Below are 13,493 nucleotides of genomic sequence, written 5' to 3'. Positions count from 1 at the left end.
ATCTTGCAGTACCTTCTTATATCTTGTGCAATGTCTGCCCAATAAAAAATTTGTACAAGCCACCTTTTTGTGTCCTTTATGTCCAGATGACCTGAAAAAAACTAATGGATTATTATCAGAAGTTCCCTATTATTCTCCCTGTAGCCTTCCTTTAGTAGTTCATTATGTGTACAGTAATGCCTTGTCTCATCATAGTGACTTCTGCCCTTGAGAGGCTGTGGCTTACCTCCCTGTAGTCATGCAAGGTGAGGTTTGAGAGCTGTACTTGTCTCAACTCACTGTCCCTCTGATTCTGCCCAGTTCCCATTCTGAAGGAAGTCTTTTTTTTTTTTTTTTTTTTTTTTCTGACAACTGTAACATAAGTTTAGAGTTTCTAATTTAGATAAAGAGATGGTTGGTAGAAGTTTCTTCCAGAAGTCCAGTACTTTTTGACAGCTGTGGCTCAGGTTCAGGTTTTCTGCTGCTGTCCAGCTCTTTCCATGAAGTAGCCAGTTGCAGTCTCCTGCCTCTGTTGGAAGTGTAGGTATTAGTTTAGCCTTCCTCTGCTACCTTTCTCATGTCATTGTCTCCTTGCCTGGCTCGATATATCCAAGGCTGTTTGTTAGCAGATTATTAGAAAATATGTTGGGATATTGTTAAGCTCTGCCACCTGTTTCTTGTACATATTCCTGTCCAAGTGAAGCCAGGCCAGTAGTACCTAGAAATGAGTCCCTTCTTTGGCCCTAACTAGATACTTTCTTCCTTTCTTGGGTGAGGACTTCTCAAAGCTACACAACTGGGAGGTATGGTCTTGGCTGAAGATGTCTCCGCTTCATAGGTAAGCACTAAGCCAGTTGCCCTTGTGGACCATTTTAAGCCTAGCCAGTTTCCCTTTTTATTTTCAAAATAAATCTGTCTCATTTGATTATAGATTGTCTTTACCTATCTCATGGTTGATAATTATATATTACCCTAATAAGAATAACTGGGGTCATACCATGGACAGTTTGAGGAGACCCATGCATGGGATAAAGCATGTAGGAGCTGCCTGTGTCTATTAGTAGTGGTGGTGGTGGTGGTGGGGGGGGGGGGGGGCAGTCCTGGGGTAAATTTTCTGTGTCTCATCCATACATCTAAGTTGCATTTGAAAATGGACCAGGATGAACTTTTGTTTTATATGGATGGGGAATTTGCTCCACAACAGCGGGATCCTCTGTGAAATATACCCTTCCCTCTAAAACATTTTGATGTTGCAGAAGAGGTTTAGATCCCTAGACTGTGTATTTCTGATGTCATTTGACCTGCTTATGTGCAGTAAATCTATCAGTTATGCATTTGAGGATGCCAGACACATTCACCTCTTAGCAGTCTGTAGGATACCGATTATAGTAACAGGGCTTTGAGTCATTCCATGTTCCTCTTAGCTATATCTGCAGGTGTTTCAGTTGTTGTATGTGTCTAGACAGATGCATGCCAAATGGGATATTATTTTCCATGATTGGCCTAATGAGGGCTGAGTAAAGGGGTACAGTGACATTCTCAGATCTAGACACAATCCCTTTGTTTATAAGCTGTGCAGCATAGAAAGACTTTCTTAGAACAATAGACCTATGTTGGTTAAAAGTTAGATCACTGTCCACATAACTTCCCAGATCCCAAACAACTGGGTCAACTCTTAAGCGAGTATTGACAATGCAGTAGATCTCTGGAATAGTTGACATCCCAAAGGATACAGTGATACATTTTTTGGCATTTAGTTTCAGACCATGATTTGAACATCAGTTATTTATTTGAGAGAAACCTTCCTGCAGGATGGCTAAGTCATGACTGCGCCTAGCAAACATAGTCAACCAAAGCCCTTTGCTATTGGGTTTTACCTTAGAGAAGTAGATGCTAAACAGGATTAGTCCCAGCACAGAACCTTGGGGGATTCTTCTGGTGACTGGTCTCTTTGTGGAGGTAACTTCCCCTGTTTTGATTATCTGTGTACTGTTTGTGAGCCATTTGGCAATCCATTGGGTGACGTAGGTGTTTCTTCCCAGTCTCTGCGCATACGTACTTGTGGAGAGGAGAGCAGTGCTTCTGGGTGTTCAGATTCTGGACATGAGTGTTTAGAAAAGTGTCTGCATTCTTACAGACATTGGGTTATATATTATATCACTGAAAAGGAGAACTCATTCTAACTTAATCTGGGAATAGGTAGTCCCTGCTTGAAAATGGAAGATTCAGAAAGGCTGCTGTTCAATAGCAGTGCATATTCCATATGAGTTTTGCAGTGTTTTGGACAGGTTGAGCTATATTGTCAATCTTGTAAATGTTGCAACCTCTTGTCTGTGAAGGTGGTAACCCATGTGGTGTTCTATCCCTTTATTTCACCCAGATTTACCAAGTACAACAGCTTCTTAGCCCTCATCCTCTAACCAGATTCTAAATTCAAGGATGCTCATACCTTGACGCAGTTGACTGTGATTCTTTAGCCTTTCCTTTCTTACCCTTATTCCTAAATGTTCAAAGGTAAAGCTTCCAAAAAGGACTGTTACCTTCATTGTGCCATTTAGAGTAAGGCAGTCATATTTTTGCAGTGTTCAAGAATGTCCAGTTTATCCTTGACCTTTTTTGTACAGTGGAGGTTTGTGGTTTTCTGAACAGGGGTTTTTGCATCCCTCACTCCACTCCTGAGGTTAATAGCATGCATGTTTCAGTTCCACTGGTAGATTATTCTTTTCAGACAAGGTATCTTCCATTCTCCGGGTGTCTCAAAAAGTCTCCCACCAAAATTTATTAGGTTAATTTCAGTCCTGAACAGCAGGGGGCTAATTAACAACTTTGCTTCCTGCAGTATTTTAAGCCAGGAAACCACTTGCTTCCTGACAGCTTTTTTCAAAATTCTCTAATAAAAAGCATTTCATAAGATTTGCAGTGTTTGATAAATGTTATGAGTTGCCAAAAATGTAAAAGGTAAAAGCTCTTCAGAAGACTGTATATAAGGTCTGTATATAAGGTCTGTCTGCATTATGCTGTTTTTTGTATTGCAGATAAAAGAAAAACATATGCCACAAATTACTAGTGTTATGATCAAACAAACTCTCTGTACTTATGCAAGATAGATCTGAGATGTCGGAGAACTGTTCCCCTGTTTGAAAGCTTCCTAATGATATCTGACAAGAAGGGTAGTGTGCTTCTGTTTTGTAATATTTTAAAATCTATGCAAATTATTCCTATAATAGTTTCACAAAATTTCAAAAGAATATTAATCTACAAAAACAAGTGTGTTAGATGGCAAGTGTCAGTGGCGACATAGTGAGACTTAATGTTTTGTATAAGATGGCATCTTTTGTTCACTTATAGGTCACATGTTGTGTATGAACTTAATACAGTTATGAAAAATATAGCTAACCATCATAAATGCTTTACCAAAAAAATTTATATCTCAGAATATCTTTACATTTATCTTTATATTTTAATTTCTTACTAAAATCAGTGCTTGCGTACACCACCCATAACATGATAGTATTGCAGTCCATTTTTGCATTTTTAATGTAAATGTGGAGGATCTCACCTTATTCATAACATTTTTGCAAACACTCCTTAACTCCAGTTCTGTGCCCCCTATGCTGATCATTTCACTATGCATGCTTAGCAAATCGTGTCAGCTTGTAGATGCTATCTTACGGCTTTAGTTTTAGTTATGCATATGTATGAGGACTTCAAAAATTAGATTTTGAAAACATTGACAAGTTTACGCATTTCAGGAGTACATGGAAGTCCCCTACAAAGACCAGTATACTTTTACAGGATGCACAGGAACTCTGCTTTCATGATGATATGCTGTTGTAGGAAGCAATTAGTTAAATGGAAATGCTTTAGTATGGCCACTTCAGAAAGAAATATCTGCCCTTATTGTCTCTCCTGCCATTGTTCTTAATATTTTGTTGAGACAGTTATTTGTGAAATGACATATTCCATTTGAAGTGATTTTCTAGTTCTGAATCAAAGACATTGGAGCTTTGCTGACTACTCTTAAGGTTTGTAGGGCCTTTCTAAACTGTGTTTTCATATTGAGTTTAACCTTGTGAAACACAATTAAACCTTGGAGATTTATTTTGTTGTATATTAGATTACCCTGTTTCCTTTTCAGCCATTTAGTTTGGCTTGGCAGATTGTTTTTCTAGAGTAGTGCTACTTCTTGACTTGTCTCTAAACTGAAGGCCTTGAGGCCTTGTTAGCCTACCCACAGTGTTTCACAGGTTTAGATTGTCCTTCGTACTGTTCCAGCCTTACTTACAGAAATTGCCACCAAGTTTAATTTAAATTTATATTTATATACTCTGTTTTCCCCTAGTATTGCATGTTCATTTTCACCCAGAATTCTACTCAGAATAAACATATGCTGCATATACTATATGTCTTTAGACAGTAAGGATTTGAATGTTTTTGCACATTTGGATAACTACTGAGAGTGTGATAGTTCATAGCAGATGATTAATTACTTGTTCCTTTGACTAAAGAAAGGGAGGTCAGGAAAGTTGCAGAAGAGTATCCAAGGGGATTTTAGAATGCATTATTTTGAGAAACCCAGGAGATGGTTTCTCTGTCCCATAAAGGGCATTCTGCAGGTATAAAAGTGACTTTGGTAGACTTTCTGTTGTGCCTTCTTGGATTAGGTGGTTTTACCCTTCATGTTTGTTTGTCTTTCGGCTTTTCCTGGTTAGGGGTCGCCACAGTGGAACTCCGGTCCGCTAATGATTGGCAGTTGGTTTTTATGGTGTCGAGTTGCCAGCCCGATGCCCAAACTTCAACGAAGGCACATGCTGTTGAAAAATACTGTAAATGGGATGGGACCTCCCAATACAGATCTTCTTTCAGTGCTGCATTAACTGGGAATATGCTTCCTTGTGACCTATACCAAGAAGGATTCTTTTATGGAGTGTGTCCTGGATTCAGTGGGGACTGTGTCCTATCTTTTTGACACACACAATGTTTGAAGTCAGATATAGAAATTGTGTATTAATTGAAATACTGGACCTGTGAAATGACACGCTAACTGCTGGACATAACCTACCCACCTTCTTTCTTTTTTTCTTGGCAGCATGTATGTACCCGTCTTCTTTGCACTGCTGAGTCTGACGGGCAGTGTTTTTTGAATTATTATTATTTTTTTTCTATAAGGATGATGGTTATGAACAGGGAAGTTCTAGTCTAGTAAGATGATCACGTATGTCCCAGGGAATAAGGTTAGCAGTCTAGAAATGCTCCAGGTACAGACTGGTTGCAGCACTGGAAGTGCAAGGTGTTACCTACCTATCTGCAGCCAGACTGTCTTGTTATAGATGTAGCATTATGGTGAGCACATGTAAGTTGTTTCTTTTGTTGTGTCTGTCCCCTAAGTCTAATCCTTTATTTTTGTAGGAATCATGGCCACCGTTGACATAAATGCAGAGAGGGAAAAGATCAAAAGAGAAATTGAAGTGTTGGAAAAGAGTTTACGTCCAGGTGGTACCAATGTGGAGATCACCATATCTGACACTGAGGCAGATATTTCTGGAGAAGGTGAGTTTAACTGAAAAAATGGGGGAAAGGACTATGGGAACAGTCCAGATACTGTACCAGAAACATTTTCACTTGTATGTATTTATCTATACACACACACCATTTAAATAAGGACTTCAGTTTTTTTTTATATAAATGTTTTTTTCCATATCAAAGTAAATACAAAGCTCAGTATGTTTGACATCAAAAAATGTGAATATAGGTTTGGTGTTCATTTTGAATATATTTGGTTTGCAATATAAAATGTTGGCAGATTAAATTTGGAAGTCTGTTCAACACCTGTTTTAGTTTATTTGTGCCACAGCATTAAGTGTTGATTTGGGTGAACTCTCTGCTATTGAGTCATTTATGTTGACTGTAACAGCAGTTTTAAAAAGCAGTCCACTTCAGAGGAAACTTCGTCCATTTTATTAAAAAAAAAAAATCCAGATGTGTGGTATAGTGAGTGGTTTCTATTTATTTAAAATATATGATAATCCTAAAATAAGCAAAAAAAGAAAAGGCGGAAGTGGAAAAGTGTCTTACTGGTAAGCTGTTGCTAAGCCCTTATATTTTTGAAATATAGACTACAGATAAGACCACCACCATTTTTATACAGAAAAAAAATAACTGAGAAACAGAGTTGATTGTATAGGCTGAAGATATCTGATAGTTACCATGGAAGCTAATATTTTTTTTTTCTGCATGCTTTTTACCTCTGTACCTAATAGCAATCAACCCCCCCCCCCCATAAATGTTAAGCCCTTTTGCTCCTCATTGGAGTGAGAGTTAAATGAACAGGGCTGTTTTCCAGACAATCATGAATGTTTTTTGGTCCCCTAATCTGTTTCATTCCTCCATTAGGTTTGCATATCACAACACTCCCTCGTCTCAGTGGCCTGAAGATTTGGCTTCACTGTCTCAAGACCCAACCCTTCCACATAAAAGAGGGGGGTCTAACTGTCTCCAAATCAGGCCAGTAAACATCCTTTATTTCAAAGTCTCAAAGTTCTAAAGTATTCAGGTGAACTATTTTTAATCTCTATAGTTCTGTACAATTTTGCAGGTTAATCACTGGACTATAGAATCTTGCTTAGTAATTTTTTTATAGATTGTTAATGAAAAGACTGAGAAGTACCCAAATTATCTTCTTTAACTTTGAAGCTTTAGTTATATAATGTTTTAACCACTTGAGTTTAAATTTTTTGAGTTCTTTCATTATAAAAACATATCTATTAAATTCTGTGTGAGACTGCAGAAAACCAAATATCATTAACTTAAGTGGAGAGAGCTTTTCATTACTTCCATACTTTATTTTAATACATTTATACTTAAGATGTAGGCAAACACACATTTGTATAAAATAAAACAAACCATATTAACATATTCTCATTTGCAAGCATTATACATCACATATAATCTTTTGTATATTTATCATCAATTCAATATTACATAAATTGATCGATTCATTCCTACCGTCCCTTAAGCCTCACCCCTCCTCCAAAATGTTATTCTGCACGATTAATTCCACAGTTTGGTATTGGAGATCCAGTTGGCAAATAGCAGCTGAAGCCAGGATTTCTTTTTTTTATTACTAAAAATAATTCCTATATTATTTTGTGAGGTTTCCTATGACCTTGGATACAAAAGGACCACTTTGGAGACCCTAAACTATCAAGAAATGTAAAAAACCTAGTTATCCAACTCATTCTAAACAAGGTTTGAAGAACAGGAAAAATAATCCAGTTATACTTGTTAATGAATAATTGTGCTAGTTACATAAAGTTTGAGTCAGGGACCCTAAGCTTAACTGCTTATGCATTCAAAATGAAATGTTCCCATGATATCATAGGTGAAGCCACCCCACCCCAGTCCCAGAATTTTTTAAGTATACATATCTTGTGTTAATGTACAAAAACTAGAAAGCTGGAAGTAATGAATTCTTCACAGGAGAGAGCAAGTGTTGCAGAATTTTCATTTTAATGAAATTAAACCTGCCTACAGTAGAATAATTTTAGTGTGCACCTTTTAACTTGCTTTCTCATTTTCAGACCTGATTATGAATAAAGGTAAATAGATTTTTCTGTCAGGACCAATCTAGGAAATTAAGGAAGTCGTCCACCCTTTTATATTTTATTTTATTATGTTATTCACTTTTGTTGACTTAGAATGCCCAGCTGGAAAGTTCTCTTTTCAGTGGATGCAGCAGGGAAATACCAATTCAGTCACATAATAAATAGTGTCAGAGTAATTAAAACTGATGTAAATGGGAAATATTTTAATAATCAGCAGTGCAGTTAATTATTTTTGCTTATAATAAAGTTTAGTATAATTGTCTTACAAGGTAGTACACACAGTGTGAACATACAGATTTTGATTTTAGAAATAGTACAATTTGTTAAGTAATTCAAATGTGTCTGTTTCCTTCACAATAATTAATTAAAGTCATTTCCACTTATCCTGTGGTCTTAGAGATAAAGAACTCCTGGTTTTGGAAGTAATTAGATAATGGTTATCTGCATAAGCAGAAATTTTCATTGCTTCTGCCCAGTGTACTAATATCTAGTTTTCAGTCCGCTTGAATCACTCTTAGGAAAGGTTCAGGGGCTGAGCCATAGCTAGCTTTAGGCACCAGTGAACCCTGCGGTCGCTGGGGGGCCCCCTGTTCCCTGGGGGCCCCCAACCACATCAAGTTATCTTATCCTGATATTTTGTAGCATGTCTTTCAAACCAACAAAAGCTAGTACAACATTCTTGTATACTTAAGAGTTATTACCCATGTGGTTTATTATTTGTATCTCCTTTAAAATTCAAAGATATTTCTGGTTGTAGTAACAGTGTTTTGTCCGGTAACAAGCAACAGAATACCATTAAATATTTTGCCACTGACATAGTGCCCCTGGCTTAGTTAAATCCTGCTGTTAGACATTTTCTCCACTATAACTACATAGCCAGCTTTAGGTCTCTGGGTTACCTGTGACTGCAGGGGCCCCCTTAATCATCCTTGACTGTGTGGGTGCCCCACAAAAGCTGCTGCTGGTTGGGGAAAAATGAGGAAATGTATTTATTTATTTACTAATTAAGCTCTTTAACCTGAACAGGGTTGTGATATGACCCTCTTAGGATGAAGATGATAATGAATGTGAGCAAGGTATGCACTAGAGAGATCAGCAGCCCAGAGGGACTTATCTCAGTGCAAGTTTTGGATTTTAAGAAGAGCTGATACTTCTGATCATCAGGGATGATTTTCTCTTTCAGAGAGTTTTATAAGTACAAGCAGAACACCAGATACTATAACTCTCAATTTCTTTGCTTAAGAATTCAATCCAGTCCCAAAATTTATAGAATAAAGGGTCAGAATCAGGACTAATTCACTTGAAAAATTAATAGAATAACACCTTTTGCATCAACACATATTTTTGGACAATAAATGTAAAACTCATATCTCTGGATTGATTGACTGTAATCCTGAATGGTATACCAGCAAATCAAACTTTTTATGAAGGAGAAGGCAAAAGTATGAACAATATCAGGGAAGGTCTGTGAAATCAGGGACAGTCTCAGGCATGCATCCCTCTTCAATGAGGGAAATAAGTGACTTACCCCTGCTGCTGTTTGACAACTGCTAAACGGCAGTCAATGATCTGGTGTGGCAGTACCAGTGTTGCACAATGTATTGCTATTTGCTGAAATAAGTACAAAACTAGTACTGCTGTGGCTTATGCTTGTGTGTGTGTGTGTGTGTGTGTGTGTGTGTGTGTGTGTGTGTGTGTGTGTGTGAAATATCACTGATTTTTATCTCTGTACAGATCCAATAATGCCAGGACACAGACATTATTCTTCTGGATATCAGTAAAAAATGTACCTAACAAGTAATTATATTTCAAAAGTAAGACACAAAATATATCACAAAATATTCAGACACTTTGATCTTCCTGGAGTCTGGTGGCCTCCTCACTCAACAGACTGTATAACTGAATACTGGGGGCTCCCTTAATCATCCTTGACTCTCTAGGGGCCCCCACAAAAGCTGTTGCTGGTTGAAGAAAAATAAGAAAAATGTATCGGTTCTGATTTGAGATGTTTAACCTGAACAGGGCTGAGATATGACCCTTTTAGGATAAAGCTTTTAATAGTCTCTGGTTTCAACCACACCCATTCTAAAACCAGCCCTTCTCAAGTGTGTGTGTGTGTGTGTGTGTGTGTGTGTGTGTGTGTGTGTGTGTGTGTATAGAAAGCCGCTGTAGGTTTTGGGGGACTGGGGATTGTGTGGTTATTACAGCTTTAATTTTCATCACAGTCAAAAACCTTAGAGGTGTGCATATGAAGTCATTATAGCTTGTGTTTGAGCTGTGGACAAGTGTGGTCATTGTTTATTTAGTTTCCTCACAGACCTCATAGGTGTAAAAAGAATGTTACTATAGCTTGTGTAAGGGTGGCGTACTGTCTAGGAGAAACAAATTAAACTATATTACTGAAATTCAAACAATCACACATCAGGCACAAAATCATGGGGCTGACTGAGGGTTAAGGGTGAGAAGAATGCTATGTATGTCAGCAGTCACTTGAAATATATGAGTAAAGCAGTTTGAACCTCTGCTTTCATCCCAGTCTAACACCAGAGGGATGCATAGACAGTGACTGTCTTTTGTGGGGGGGTTAGGGAGGCAGGCAGTATTCACAGATAGGATTTGTGTATCCTCACAGCAATTGGCTTGCTAGTTTATTTGTTACTATTATGTCAGCTTTGACCATTAAGACTTGGGCACAGCTTATGTCTTCCTTGAAAGAAACAAAATAAGACTGGAATTCTTTTCTTTTTCGTGATTTTTGTTTAGGCCACCACTGGAGTAAAATGCTGTAGAAAATGCTCTAATTCATCGCAGACCATCTGTAAAATGATGGCTTCTTGAGCCCTGGCTTATCTGGGTTATTTCCTAAATGGTTATTACTGTGCTATCTTGGTCAGGAAGTCTGTTGAAAGGATGCAAAGACAACTGAAGTTGAACAGCAGCACTGAATTTCTTTCCTTAATCATAATTTCTGTTCAAGCCATTATTGGATGAAAAGGTTGTGCAAAAAGAAAAAAAAAAACTTTAAAATGGAATTCAGAGCATATAGAAAGTTATGGTTTCTTGAAAAAGCTGAGAGTTAGGCAACATGTGAGAAAAGGAAGAAAAAAGTAATGTGCATGGTATGGGGAGCCCAAAGGGGGAGGGATCAGAGGAGAGGACTGGAGGGTGTGCGTGGGGTGTTGAAACAGTAGGCCAAGTCATCACCTCATTTAAGTCCAGACCTGCCAGACCTGTACGTAGCATTTAACAGTTACTGGCATTTAGTTGCAACAAAGTGTGGTACTTAGACCTGTTTTAATGTAAAAGCTTGTCGCTACAGTCTCTGTGTTTACTACTCCTAAAAGTTTGCAGCCCAAACTAAAAGGTTTCTTAGGAGGGGTGGCATTAACAGGATGATACTTATACTGGAAGTGCCTTGGGGGCCCCCAACTTCACATTTGTTGGGGGCCCCCAAAATGCTAACACCGGCCCTGGGCTGAGCCATATGAACAGTAAAGTTAGAGAAGATATGCTTGCCTGACTGTCATTAATGCTTTATCAGTTATTTTGTCTTAAAGACCTTCATTTGATCAGAGCTGCAAGAAAATAGTCTTCACTGTATTAATTAAAGCTGTTCAGAAGCTCTTTGGGTACGTGTCAAAGCAATGGAGATGTCCATCTTTTGAACTGCATAAAAACTGAGGGAAATATTTACAGAGTTCATACTTCTGCCAGGAACAAAGCCATGCTAATGCTTAGCTAATAAGTTTTGTAAAAATCCTTTAGTCTAAATTAAGTAGAGCCGTTGGCCTGAAATATTTCCAGTTCAGACAAATCCTTGTTCTGTCTTGCCAGCAAAACTAATTCATGCAGCATGACGAAAGTATTTATCCAGAAGACACCCAAGCAATGTGAACTGATGAATTGTATTTTGGACAACGAGCGACAGTCAAAAATGATTAATTTGCAAGCTTTAAAAAATAATAATAATACAATAATTTGTAAGCTGATCCAACCCTGATGCTTTATTTCTGGGTAATTGATTTATCTTTTTTTTTTTGTTTAGTTCTTCATGGTTAATTTTAGATTCCAGTGTGACCATTTCCGTTTTACGGGTCTATATTAAATTATCGAACGGCACGAATGTCGAACGGCCGGATTATTGAAAGTGCCATTCATCGAGTCCTGGTTTGTGGGATTGGGGTGCAGTGAAGATTGGGAATTTTGCCCTTTCCTCTCTGTAGTGCGATCTCTGAGTTGGTATATATAATTAGCGAGGGGTGTGGGGGGGCACAGCCCCCCACAAAACCAAGTAATGTGAATGGCACTTTTGATATTTCGGCCGTTCGACATTCGTGCCATTCGATAACTTTATATAGACCCTGTTTTACAGTAGTTGTCAAAAATTGTTCTATCTTTTGATCTACTGAACAATCATATGCATACAATGACTAGAAATATTCAAATGTGTGTGCTCCAAAATCACTCATGGGTCAGTAGTAGGTTTCCCTTAAGTACGTAGCTGTTTAATAAATGCCCTTGATCTCTTTCTCTTTGAGTACTGTATGAAATGTTTCAGCTCTGTCCCTTATACAGGTAACTCTCCTTACTGGGTGACAAACTGGAACTTGGTTGTTGTTCATGCAGTATTTTTTAATAGGTGGATGAGCATTCATGCAGATCTTAATGTATTTGTTTTTTTGTCTACATGCTTTTTGCCACTGCACCTGCTCATCATCAGGCTTCCTCACATCAGTCAGATCCATTTACTCCCAAATAAGGGCAAGAGCTAGTTAGGAGTGAGGCTGGTGTATAGGAAGCATCAGTGATGGTCCTAATCAGTCCTCTGGGAAGGGTACAAGAAACCAATGTCGTCATAGGAGCCGCTATCCACGAGTGCATGACCACAGTGCACTTGCAATGTAGGCAGCCATATTGTGGCTACTACTTCCTGGGCTGTCCTTTGTGTTGCCACCTGTCTCCAAGAAGATGAGCACACCCATCTTCCCCATGTCAGCTCCAGCAGATACTTTGCCAACTGACCACGGGTTGCTTGGGCCATAGTCTAGGCTTTATCCCTTCATACTAACAGAGCAGGCTGATCTTAACATCTGTCACATTGAACAATCAAATGAGTATCCAAGAACCTTAACTGATAACATAATTGCTTATTTCTATATGTTAAAGAATTTATTTGATCTAGGGATTTGCTTATAAGAAACAGTTGTAATGCTCTTACAGATACATTGGCAAAAAGTATGTATACAAAATGTGATTTCCTTCCCATTAAAATTCACTTTAAGTACATTTCCTATTCTGTATCAGTGGTGCCTATTAATCCTAATCTGTGTTATCAAGTATTATAAAGGCAAATTTACAGTAAAACATCAAACCTGGTTTCATTAACCAATTAGTGTTTTAAAATCAGCCGAGAAGCAGTTTTATGACCACTTTGTTTCCCTTATGACACATTGTCCCATTTGTTGTAAGACGCAATGCCTGTGCTACTATTATTTCTCACTCACATAGCATTGTCATTTGCTATATTATCTGTGTGTCAGTAGTACTGTCTGCATCTATCACTACTAAAAGCCCTGTTTCAGCAAATGCAGTAATTAATGCCTGTAACATTGTCATCAAGCACGTGCTGTATTCCCATTTCTAATCATCTTCTCAAACCCACCCTTCCTCCAGTAACCCAGTCCTTTTTTCCTATTTAAAGGAGTAAAAGGAACAAAAGCCCATTCTTCAGTCTGGGACCAGTCCTCATTTATTATTCCAGTTTTAAGTTTGTCTTGCTATCCACTTAAAATTGAAACTAAAGAAAATATTGGTAACCATTCCCTTTGTGCCATCATCAGTTATGCTCCTATTGTTCTACAACAAACTTATAGACACTTCACTGCAGTGAAATAGCCATGCATTTACCAT

At 38.0% G+C, this 13,493-nt stretch overlaps 1 protein-coding gene across 1 annotated transcript in view; it reads left to right on the top strand.

The window, feature by feature from the left end:
* The window catches only part of SNAPC4 (small nuclear RNA activating complex polypeptide 4), a 745,673-nt gene that overhangs the window by 71,686 nt on the left and 660,494 nt on the right, over window positions 1–13,493 (top strand). The window contains exon 2 of the mRNA XM_044058642.1: window positions 5,389–5,529. Within this exon, the coding sequence (XP_043914577.1) occupies window positions 5,394–5,529 (136 nt within the window). The 5' untranslated portion in view covers window positions 5,389–5,393. The remainder of the gene's footprint in view (window positions 1–5,388; window positions 5,530–13,493) is intronic.

Source organism: Protopterus annectens, chromosome 16.part0, assembly GCF_019279795.1.
Source record: "Protopterus annectens isolate FY-2018-M chromosome 16.part0, PAN1.0, whole genome shotgun sequence".
Taxonomy (NCBI): Eukaryota; Metazoa; Chordata; order Ceratodontiformes; family Protopteridae; genus Protopterus; species Protopterus annectens.
Note: the sequence above shows the minus strand (reverse complement) of the source record. Positions and strands in the feature narration are given on the sequence as shown.